Source organism: Loa loa, assembly GCF_000183805.2.
Source record: "Loa loa unplaced genomic scaffold supercont3.93, whole genome shotgun sequence".
In the NCBI taxonomy this organism is placed as follows: domain Eukaryota; kingdom Metazoa; phylum Nematoda; class Chromadorea; order Rhabditida; family Onchocercidae; genus Loa; species Loa loa.
The window spans coordinates 173,796-186,865 of NW_018108273.1; the positions used below are offsets into that span (position 1 = coordinate 173,796).

At 27.1% G+C, this 13,070-nt stretch overlaps 2 protein-coding genes across 2 annotated transcripts; both read right to left on the minus strand.

Moving 5' to 3' along the window:
• Nucleotides 1-2,195: 2,195 nt before the first annotated feature.
• Nucleotides 2,196-5,437, minus strand: LOAG_05753 (hypothetical protein; the record flags this gene model as incomplete). Its single annotated transcript, XM_003141290.1, has 5 exons — nucleotides 2,196-2,254; nucleotides 2,311-2,383; nucleotides 3,092-3,163; nucleotides 3,325-3,452; nucleotides 5,353-5,437. 5 exons carry the CDS (start codon nucleotides 5,435-5,437, stop codon nucleotides 2,196-2,198), a joined length of 417 nt encoding a protein of 138 aa, XP_003141338.1.
• A 647-nt stretch (nucleotides 5,438-6,084) lies between these two features.
• On the minus strand, nucleotides 6,085-11,721 carry LOAG_05754 (hypothetical protein; the record flags this gene model as incomplete). The annotated part of the gene is made up of 12 exons (XM_003141291.1): nucleotides 6,085-6,279; nucleotides 6,420-6,553; nucleotides 6,936-7,057; nucleotides 7,568-7,658; nucleotides 8,183-8,308; nucleotides 8,499-8,583; nucleotides 8,779-8,844; nucleotides 9,152-9,313; nucleotides 9,656-9,817; nucleotides 10,084-10,275; nucleotides 10,912-11,135; nucleotides 11,583-11,721. The coding sequence occupies 12 exons, from the start codon at nucleotides 11,719-11,721 to the stop codon at nucleotides 6,085-6,087; spliced, it is 1,698 nt and encodes a 565-aa protein (XP_003141339.1).
• Nucleotides 11,722-13,070: the final 1,349 nt, after the last annotated feature.

Below are 13,070 nucleotides of genomic sequence, written 5' to 3' on the forward strand. Positions count from 1 at the left end.
TTTTTTTCTTTTGATTTTCTTTGCGAAATTCTAGTCTATGCTACTAAATAATGAATAAAGATAGGTTTAATTTTCTTTCTAGTATACTTTTTTTTTTCACAAAATTTAATAACTGTAAATGTATTTGACATACAAAGCAAATAATTAATTATTTTTGTGCTAATTTCTTATTGTTTCATTTGCAACGACATTCATTGAAGTGAAATGTTTGTTTAAATGTTGAAAAGACGCCTAAAAAGTTAACTAAAGAGGACATTTAATTTCATAGAGCTAAAAAGTAATTTAAAGAAAAATGAAGCAACAAAAAAAAAAGAAAACCAGCAGGTTATCAATGCCTCAGGGAATTAGTTTTATTTCAATGTAACATCATTTTTCAAATCTTTTGCTTTCTTATTCTTTTTTTTTCTTTAAAAAAAATTTATAAAATTCTTTCCTATTTCTGCCCCTTTTTCTTTGCTTCTTTTTTTTTGCTTCCATTTTTATTTTCATTTTTTGCATTCAAAAAAAAAATAATAATAATAATAATAATAATTGGAATTAAGAACAAACGAATGAATGTAAAAATTTTTCATTTATGATAGCTAATAAATGTAAGTTAATATATTTATGATTGTATGATGATAAGATTGCTTAATTTATTTTCACATAATCAGCATTTCTTGTACTTTTTGATATGTAAATTCTTTATCAACTGATTACATAATGATCATTTCAATCATTTCGATCAAAACAAATTCAAATTCTAAACATATAATTCATATTCGAAATGAAAAGAATTGGATGAAAATAAAAAAGAAAACAAACAAACAAACACACACACACACACACAGGCATACACTATTGCAGGTTATAATATTATCTTAAGTGTTATTTTTAATTTAACGTTAACATTTTTCATCCCATAAAATAAGATTAGATAAAATATGAAAAACAGGTTCGATGAAAATAACAATTTACAACTCATTATCCAATATATTTGATTATTATATTTTATTCAAAAAATTATAAAATACTTGTTTTAATTCATTACTTAAATTGAATCTGTAATGTTTTGAATGCTTATCCAACATATCAATTAACACGCTATCAGAAGTAATCATTGCTAAATTTTCTACAGTAATATGTCACATGACAAGAGTTAATTTGTAAAATAATAATTGTGTTTGATTGAAAAATGACTCGCAATTAGTAAATAAACCATTCTGCATTCATTGATTATCAAAATTTAGTATTATTTGGATAACTGGTTAATTATAATCATTAATTATAACACTACATTTATTATAGATGGTCTACTTTATATTGCCTGAGTGGTCATTTCAATCTGACCTGTACAGAAGACATATTAATATTGTTAATGATTGTTGAAATTAATTAAGCTATTCATCTTTGGTGGCAAAATAACAAATTGATCGGTTGGTTGTTTTAAATATATCAATCAAATAGCTGGAAAAATATTTACTATATTATCATTCAATGAAATTAAAATTAAGCACCGATTACAGTATGGACGATGGCATCATATCATGAACTTAATCAATCATCAATAAAATCATTTAATGAAATTGATTCAAATGGAAATCATTTAATGAAATTAGAATTAATTGCCAATTACGGTACGAACGATGGCATCATATTATGAACTTAATTAATAACTTAAAAAATCATAAGATTTAATTAGCTTCTTTATCTTTCGCCATCCGATACTGCTAATGATAGCTAAAACAAAATCATTTATTGGGTATATTTTTAATAATTTAATTATTAATAATAAATATATTTTAACGAGAAAAAGATGAAAAAAGTTGTGTAAGAAAGAATTTAGCGTCAAAGATTCTCGTAGACTTTTCAAGGATTTAAACAAGGATTTCAAAAATTGACAAAATGGTTTGATCATTCATATGCTTGCAGCGTAAATATCACAGCTAATTTGATTTTGGCTAACAGATTCAATTACAATCATAAACCAAACATTTTTTAGCTAACTCATACAATTAGCTAATTACGCTTTTTACGATGAATTATTAAAAGCAAAAGATTAAATTTGTTGCTTTATCATATGATAATTATAGCTAATAATTGAGTTAAGGATGATAGATAAATATTAACTAAAAACTCTTGAATGTTTTAAGGTTACAATTACTGTTAACATTGCCTTAAAGCCATTAATCACTCCAATTGTTCATATCAATGAATCAATCATCCATACAAGTGTAATGAGACGATGTATCTGTATCAGGAGATGTAATTTGACCTATGACATTATCAAATTATAAAATTTTCAGCAAAAGTTTTTAGCAATAGATTTACCTGAAGAAATTGTTGGCTGATAATTAATATCTTGAAAACATTCATCACTTATTTCAAATTCCATTGAATTCTTCTATGGATAATATGAATAAACTAAAAATTAATCAATAAATCATAAATTAAATCAATCGATAAATTATGCATGAAATGAGGTATATTCTAATTCATTTTATAGCTATGTATATGGCTATTACTAATAAACAAACGAAGTGCTTTTAATAGTTTCTTAACGTTCAGTAATTAATTCGACCATTTGCTGAAAGTTTATATTTATTTTCAATCAAAACTTTTCACGGTGACCTTTCTAAGGCATATAAACTTCCGGTATTTCTCAATGGAAAAAATAAACGCTTTCAGGAAAATCCTGATTTCCTGAATATTTCAGAAGTAATTTTAATAAATTCAATTCCCAAAGTATTAATCGTAAAAAATTCAAACTTCCGATCATTGCAAACTTCTCAATTCTAAAATAATTGTTTAATGCAAAGTTCTTTTTTTTAGCGCGAAATATTTACAACTTTCTGATTTTTTTTTTAAATCTTGTAATAATTGAAATATTTTTAAAGAAATCGAAATATGAAATTTTCAAAACTAACTGAAAATTAAATTTAAAATGAGAATTTGAAAACGTTTCTTTGCATATATTTGTTCATTTTCCATATTTTCTTTGTTTGTTGTAACATTCTACAGTATTTTTCAATTCATATATTTTGGATATGATAATGTCTCACCGTATTTTATTTCCATATTTCATACTGTCATTGTTGCTGTTTCATGAAACTGTACCAGGAATTATCAAATCGATTTTGATATGATCGTTATCTATCGTTTCATGTTTGTCCTGAGTAATTTCCTGAAAGACAAAATATTTCACAAGTATTTCTCATCTAAAATTACAAATTAAAGGGAAGTAAAGATATGTCAATTAGTAAAGTAAATATGTCAGTTAGTAAATATATGTTAATTAGTAAATCAAATATGTTAATTAGTAAAATAAGTTAATTAGTAAATTACTCCTAACGACAGATTCATAATGGCAATAATCATTGTAATTCTTATTCCAAATAACGTATTTTCTTCTTTTAACAGGATTTCCTTTTTTCTTCCATAAATTATTTCACTATAGAATTGATTATTTTGATCTGATAATAAACAACTTTTTATTGCATAAATTACTACTTTTGCATTTTCATCAATCTTTTGTCCTGTTGATTATATTTCTGGATTTATGCCGATTCTTTCATTCCGGAATTGCATAGTTTAACAAATGGTTGCATGTTCCATGTGATATAGAAATGCTTAAAAGATATGATATATTTTTGAATTGGTATACTTCTAAAATTCATTGCCATAAATTATTGATACGATGTGATTTTATAAAATTCCTTTAATGATATGCTAACAGTATCATTGTTAGCTGGGAAGTGATAGTATTCTTTCTTCTTGCTTAATTTACATAATTATCATGCTTAAAATAATGATATGTCACATGTCATTGCGAGGACATTCATTAATCGATTACAATGAATAGCAAATGTTGATCGAAAGCTTAACATAATTTATGAGTAATTTACTGTCATCTTTCATTTTGTCATTTTTTTTTTAAAAAAAGTCTCTGATATGAATAATTCTGATATTCTACCAATTATTGTTTTTTTTTCCTTTTTACAAATAAGACAAGTGTAATATCATAATTCTAGTATTATTCATATCAATGAATACTTTTCGTTAGTCTAATTCAAATTCTTCACAACATTAAAGATATGCAAATTACACTACTTTTGATCTATTTATCCTTTGACCTTTCACCTATATTTGTTTTTTCTAATCAATAAATAATAAACAAATGTCGAATCAATGATATTTTGGAGTGTTGAAATTTAAAAAAATTTTTGGGGAAGTTAAAAACTAATAACGGAAAAAGAAAGAAAGATTATCATTAATATTGCTATCTTCGTTATCGATAATTATAGATGTTTTTCGATGAAATATCATCGAAATGATGGGTTTTTTTTTTTTGTTTCAACTTAGGTCAACATAATATAATGATACATGAAAGTATTGAAAAGAGTATCGTAAATGAATACAGTAAAGTTTGAATATCAATCAATCAATATTTATTGAGCAAATAACGAATCATTCGTTTCTCATCATATATTAATTAATTAGAGCTGCAATCGTTGTTGTCATTAATTATTAAAAATTTAAAATGAAATATGATAATAAAGATATTTTATGAACGATTGAAAATGTACTAAAACAATGACAACAATTAAGTACTAATTAATATTTTAAAAAATATTTTTTCCTATTTTTACCTTGGAAAGACAAAAATTCAATAATTATACTAATAACAATGCAGCATTTATTACACAAATTTGCTATATTTTTAATTTTATAATTTTGTCAATTTTAAAATTATTTTAATGTTTTTTACGAAATAAAATAATAATTTAGAGATATGGGGAAAAAAATCCACAAAAGATACAAATATGAGAGGTGGCGATTGTCATTTTAGAGATAACAGATTTTAAAATTTTTTTACTGAAGAATTTGAAATAAATTTTTTAGCAAATTTTGGGCTTAAATTGCAGAAAGCATGAAAATGAAGTACTAAACAAAGCTATTAAAAACTGACAAATGAAGCCATTTAATAATTTAAAAACTAAGCATAAATTTTGTTATCAACTTAATTTGCACACAATTTTCCTTAAAATTAATCCAAAACATATTTTACAAGCAATGTTATTTTTTAAAGAAATCAATAAACTTCCCATATAGATATGCGACATAACAGTTGTCACTTAGAGTTAAATATATGAGATTGATAAATTTTAATGAATTATTATTTAGCTTGACTAATTCGCAAAAAAAACTTTTCAGTAACATTCAACTTTAAAGAAATGTTAAGTGATATCCTTATATGATCATTTGTGCATTTTAAGTTTCAGGAATCTGAAGCCACATAAACAAAATTTTGTTTTTTTCTTCTCCGGAAAATCTTTTTCACAATAAATACATCAATTCCAATGAAAAAAATACCGGATATCGAACATTCCATTCGGTCATTATTCTCATGACATTTCAATTTTTCATAATAGCAATATTCATCGGATAATAATTCCATAAAAAATCTGATAACTTTTTCATGATATATCTTCTTTTTTTTTTTGCTAATAATATGCGAAATACAAAACACTCGAAGTTTAATAGTAATTTATAGGTTCTTTGATGCGAACAACAGAACGAATTTTGCGAATAAGTTGGTCACGAAAGAATAAAACGGAATGATCACTATTGATTAACTGATTATAAGGGAAACGGAATCACAAAGTAAACTGATCGCAGAATAGTATAATTGAGTACAAATTATCGATTGTTATTCGCTTACATTATATGATCAACAGGGAGGTGTGAATTATAAAATACCAGATTTGTAAAAGTTTTCGAAATGAAATAGTATTTCTAGATATAACAAACTTTTGGCGATGTCAATTTGTAATTGTTTAAATTTCGATAATTCGAAAAGAAGCAAACAACCAAAAAATCATAAAATGGTAAAAAAATGGAGCAAAAAATAAAATGGAGCATCATAAAATGGAGCAAAAAATATAATTTATAGAAGGGACTAATAATTGTGAAATAAAGTAATTTTTTAACTGATCTTTAAACTCCAAACTGTTCCACGAGTGTTAAAATCATCTTCGCAGAGTTTGTGGTTTGAAATTAATGAAACAACAAATGGATGAAATGAAATTTTGTACAAAATATGAATCAATTCTCGGTGATTTCGATCGGAACATGATGCCAAGCATTGTTGAGCAAACCACGAATGTTCCAGATTCCTCGGGATGTATCCGGTTGCGTGTTATAGGAACGATCAGTTGCCTTGCATACTAAATCCAACTGTTTAACGTCATCTGGTATTTTTATTGTTGATTTGAAGAAAGTCCATGACCACATATGATCCTTTAAAAGTTTTTACATAAATAATTAATTCATTACTGCTTTTGGAATAATTTATTATGAAATTCCATTTCACTTTTACAGCTTTTACAGAACAATTAGAATTCAAAATTCTGGTTCAAATTTAGATACAAAAAACATACAATATCTTGCTCAGGATCTTGTATTAGCTCAGCAGCTTGCCATGTTTCACCACCATCCATTGATACTTCCACGCGTACAATACCACGTCCACCACCACTCCAAGCATAACCCATTACATCAAACTGACCATTGGCTACATACAAAAGAAGCAAAAACTTCAATTCTATAATACTAGTTGTTACACCTTGATAAATTAATACCATCTATTGATTATTTTACCTGAACATTTAACTTATTTTACGATAAATAACACTGTAATACTAACATTTAACTTATTTTACGATAAATAACACTGTAATACTACAAATTTTTTTCCACGATATTTCTGGTATTAATGCAATAATATCTTAATATCTGGAACAAAACTTTACATATTCCAAGCCAAAGGTCACTTTTTTTATTTGTTAAATAAGGAAATTAGGTTTGACAAGACAAGAATTATACTCTCATCAAAAATGATAAATTAATTCAAAACGAAACTATTATCTGTTCATAAAGAATAAAAGAAAAAATACAGCGTGGTATTTTTGTTGGTGCAGCCGGAAAACAGAAAGCACTTTGTACCGGACAGTCTTGTATTGATGGTGCCAGTTCGAAATTTTGATGATCTGTTGGACCAACAAATGGCGGAAGACCTCTGAAATATCAATCCCTGTTTGTGTCTCTGTAATCTAGTTGATTTGATTTTTTTTTTATGAAATAATTCAACCTGGAAATGAAGGCTTGGTAGTACTCAGGTACAATATGATATTTTTCTAAAACTTCAAGTAAAGCTACCTATCATATGTCATCATAAAAAGACTAAACAACTGACCTAATAACATGAAAAATGAAAAGATGAAAAATTGAAGTTAACATGAAAAGTTGATTTTATGAAATCCAAAAGATACATCACAAATTTCTTTTTTAATAAACGAACTTCTACTACAGTTTTGGATATGAATACATTGAATGACCTTTTCAAGTTGGCTATTATCAATTAAATAGATTTCAAAGAAGTAATCAAACTGATACTGAAAGAAACACAAAAATAAACAAACTGGCTGATTAGAGTGTAAATAGATTTTATCCAAATAAAATTTTATTTTTAAATTTATCCATTTCATTACGATGGTAAGTAACAAATCTAAATGATTTCACGACTTACCTGTAATCTCTTTTCTGCCAATGCGATTTACTTTCTTCCTCGCTCAGAACTATAGCGGAAAGGTATTTCACCTGACGTGCGCCCACAATTCCTACAAATTTCTCATCACTCGAACTGAATGAATTTCATTTTTTTAATTTTTTAAAAATTTTTGGGAAAATTTTAATTTTCTCTTATCAAATGTACAAATAAGCTTGTGGTAGGCTTACTTATCTGTTTATAACTTTTCAAAAGACTTTCTTATAATATACATGCAAAAGGTATGTGGTGCAAGAAATTATTAATTTTTTAAGGGAATTAAAGCATACATTGCTCAAGAAGTGTTTTCAATGACCGATGCATTTAACAGATAGGAAAAATGACACGATTTGATACTGATTATTAATAAATATCGAATTTATTGAGACATTTAATGTAATGGGTATTTTATTATGAATGCTAAACCAAAAGTAAAACCGGAGAAAAACAGGCGTTACTCAAATAAGTAAAGAATGAAATTCTATTTGTTCGATATAAATGAACAAAGGAAAAATTTTCATGTTATCAAAACGGTGCAACTAAGCGTAATTACATATTCAATTGAATTTCTGATGGAGAAATTTTGGAAACATTTACCTGGGGCAATTAATCGCATTGGATATCCATGATCACGTGGGATTTCCTCGTCATTCATCTCATAAGCAATAATAACTTCATCTTGCATAGCTTTCTCAAACGTTATTGAAGTTTCGTAATTGTTACCTACAATAATAATAATAACTTTCAAACTATAATTTTTAACCAATCAGAACATATGAAAATTATGGACAGATCGTTTCCACTGATATTAATGACCTTGAGATAAATGCAAAAACTTGCTGGAAAATCATTTCAACCTTACAATTTTCAATCCTAAAATAGCATGCTTAATGGAAATTATATAATATAATACCTTCACTATCCATATCAGCTCCACGAAATATGACATGCTTGATACGTTTATCATTTGGATCTACGCCTGCTTTCATCAGAACATCCTGAACAGTATTTCAAATGTGAAATCAAAAAGCTGCAAAAAAGAAGTCAAATTAGCATTAGATTTCAGAAAAAATTTTGGAATAAACTGAATGATTTTTAATTTATCAGAACAATTATTTTTTCGAATTCTCGCATAAAAGTCAAAGTTGCACATTTCAAATTAATTTAATAATCATAAAGAATCAGAATTATACCTTTAACCGTGCACCGGTCCATTTTGCATTACCTATTGCCGTACCCTTCCAATTCAATCCTTGAACCTAAAGTTTAATCTCTTCTTTCTTTTGCATATAACAATATTCTTCATTGCAAGACAAAAAATTGCATGACATTTCATGATATTTACGAAATTATGATATTTCTATTGAGACCAGTGAAGAAAAAAATCATTAAGATTTGATATGCATTAATAAAACATTAGTCTCTTTCCTCCTTTTAACATCGTTCAACGGGTTCGAAATTAACGATTGTAATGATTGGTGGGAAAAATTCAACAACTAAAAATTAACAATCCGAAATCAATACTGATCGAACATACAGGATAAAAGTAGCAAAATACTTTCTTACTTTTTTTATTGCGTTCATTTCGCTGCGACGATTACCGGCGCATTGCAAAGTAGCATTAACGGATACACATACAAAGTCACGTTTTAGATCATCCAATGAAAGCGTGAATGATTCCCGAACGGAAATACCTTCGATTTTTAATTTGTGCTTTTTTGCGTCAATCTACCTACGAAAAATATAAAATGAACATTTGTTCAGTGATTGATTTGACTTTTGTAGCAATTAGAAATAAGAAATAAAGGTTGAAAAAAAATAAAAAAATTCTAAGATTTAGTAAACTTTCATTATTAATCAATCATTTAATTAGTTAAAAAATGTTGCGCCATTTCAATTATTTTTATGCCTAATTTTGCACTATCATTTGTAAATTATCGATTTTATACATTCAAAAAAACATGATTGTTGGTAATAAATTATTTTTTTGGCTTCTCACTTATCCAATCGAGAGAATAGATAAGTAAACAAGTATAAATTTCATAGAAATATCTTTTGAATTGAACTTACAGCTGGTACAGGCATATGATTTCGCACATAAAATAAATCATTGGGTGTGTAAAAATTATCCATAATCAATTCTACGGGAGTTTCAGCATTAAAAGGTTTTTCAGATTTTACGATTAATGCTGGATGTCGTTTCGGATCATCACAATACGGATCATTTTCATCCTGAAGACAACAAACATTTAAAAGAAAAAGCAAAACAAAGCATTTCTTTTTTGAGATATAAATAATGTAAAATATTAGTAAAAAATTGTGCTGCTGTCAAGTTTCTCCTGATAATTAAAGATTTGTAAATTTGAAAGTGAAATAATATATAATATTACGGAATAGTTTAATTTAGAAAATATTAAATATTATTAGTTTTTTAAATGAAAGCAGCATGCATATTTATGCATTTCCCTGATAAATATGATAACATGATAAGATTAAACCTTGTGTTCAATGACCATGATATCTCTTTCATCCAAATTGCCAATTCTCAATTCCTCTAATATTTCGAGTGTTTCTTCAGTTAGATGTTGCTGGTAGATATTCCAATATGGATCAATTGGGCCTCCTGCTGCTAGCAGTATCTTATCACCGCCCGGATGACTTTGGATGAAATTCGTGATATCATATACTCCCTGGAAAACTACCGAACTATGAGAATGTTTAAAATAATGAAAAAAAAAAACAAAGGATTATAATTTGTGATAATTCGAGATTTCAAATCCACTAATTTTTTTAAATCATCAAAACTAACTGTTGGGTTTTTTCAACAATATTATGTTAAGGAAGTTTGTGTTGTGTCAATATTTTACCTTATATGTGAATTAATTCATTAAGTTTCTATTAATTTGTTTAGAAAGCATATCCCGTAATTAACAGACATCAATGTAGCTTGCAGAAATTGTATAAATGATAACTCGGAATTATTAAATTATTAATTGCTTAACCAAACCCATTTGTCTACTTCATATAAACATATCATAAATATTAAATTTATTACAATTGAAAACTAAATTTATATACCCTCCAAAAGTGTCTTGCATGATTTAATTCATGTAAATAATTAAGCAAGCAATAAGCTAAATAACATAGTAAACAAAACACATCAATTCATTTGAAAAATAAGACGCATAAAATATTTAATTATTTAAATTATCAAATATGATAAAATGTTTAAATCAAAATATTTGATCAAAAATTAAACAGAAGATAATAATGATTGATACAATAATTAATAGCAGTTAAAGTAAATTATTGGAAAAATGGCAAACCCCTTGATAAGTAACCCAAATACTTTCGGCATTTTTTCCATGTTTTTTCACTTCTTCCATTCGATATGAAGGTAAATCATTCCTTTTTTTAATTTTCATATCATTTCGTGCATCAGTATTTCCAGTTCGAAATAGATTCTTTAGCAATGTTGCGCTACCAACCAAAGTTAATATACCAAAAGAACCAAGGGAAATCCATCCTTTTGTATTATTTTCCGGATTCCCTGCAAATTACTAATACTTTTTTCTTTTCAATTAATTAAGTTTATTGGTCTTTCTCTATCGCTGGAATATTCCAGAAATGCAAAGACATTCCTGATAATCTGGATGACATTTACCATGATTGACAGTGATGACTAAATAATCATGATGTTATAAGCATAATTGATATTAGAAGTGAATGACTCGATAATGCCTGTAATTTTCAGGATTTCAAAGAAAATTCACCACTGATAAAAGTACTTTTAGAAACTATTATTAAAGCGATCGATAAATTTCGAAGAATTTCGAATAACCAATTCTTGACTATTACGAATGAAAAAATGAAAAAATATATATGAATCGTACAATCTATTGCTGAATAAATGGAACTTTTATGCTCTCAAATTTCCGACTCATTTAAATAAAAGGTCAAGAGGTTAAAAAGCAGAAAAAAGGATAAATTATCAAACCTGATGGCGTCATTAGCAGCACCTTTGAAGGATCATTAAGTGAATAATATTGTGCGGTAGTAATTTTAGTATTGTAAGCGCTGGTGACAAACCATTCACATGTCACTCGTCGATATGCTATCATATGGCGAAGCCACATTATCTCTAAACTAATAAGCTGCGATTTAAATGCAAATAAAAAGAAAATTTAAATGGAAACTTTCTAATTTTATGGCTATTGAAATGGTAACAATTCTAACAATTATTAATTACTGTCAATTCCTCATTACGCTTTTCATTTTTACACTTTCTCGAAGATGTAAATAATAAACTTAAAAAAAGAAAAAGGAACCCGTGGCTGAACATCTGGTGGTCAGTCGAGAAAGAGCGGGGAATAATATCAGTAATATCAATGATTTGTCTTTTTCATCCTACTTTTTACTATGATTATCTCTTTTTCAATTCTCCCCATGAACAAATACTTTACTAATTCACAAATCTATTCGTTGCTATTAATGTCAAGACAAAAATCAGAAATTACTAAATGGGGAAAATCTAAAAAAAGAAAGTCAAAATTAGGCAAAGATAGAGAAAAATACTCCCATATTGATTTTATTCTATTATTTTTATCTTTTCATAGGATTGCGGTTCATTTCGATGACAGCCAAATGATTAAATTTAGTGACAGGAAATTTTTGAAAGACAATTGTCAAAGTGGTATGGGTATGGGTGAGAAAGGATGACAACAAAGATGGATGGAGAGGAAGAGGGAAGTCAGCTGCGCTCGTTTTGTTTAATGATATTTGTTGGGTAGTGAAAATGAATGATTCATTAGGGATGAGTGCTAATGAATGACCGATTCATTATTAATAATTTCAGCATACTTTTCTTGTTTTTTTACGTGCGTTTCATAAAATCCATTTTTGTAAAAAAAAAAGAAAGAACGTTCATTGGATTAGTTACTCTTATAGTTATTAATAATTACATAGAATTTCATTCTTAGAGCTATTATTATTTGCAAATGATATAAGATTCTATTATCGAAGGACACTAAAGGATAGTTCACGTAGATTGTTGACGTATTGACGTGAAATGTTTGGAAAGAAAAAAAAATTAATAATTACTGGAATGAATACTTAATAATTATCGAATAGTTGACAATGACCTTTTACTCTTATAATTACTTACAGTTTTACTTCTGCATATAAGTGGAATATTTTGGAATATTTGCGTTTAACGGAAGAATGGAAGTCACTTTGAAAGAAAAAAAAGTGATTTTTGAACTTTATTTGTTTACGTATAAGCTATTATTGAAACGTATCATTGATGCAGTATGGTTTGCTTTTCATACTGCATGTCATTGATGCAGTATGGTTTGCTTTTCATATTGCATGTCATTGATGCAGCATGGTTTGCTTTTGATATTGCACATCATTGCTGCAGTATGGTTTGCTTTTCATTCGTTGATACAATATGGTTTACTTTTCATATTGCACATCATTGATGCAG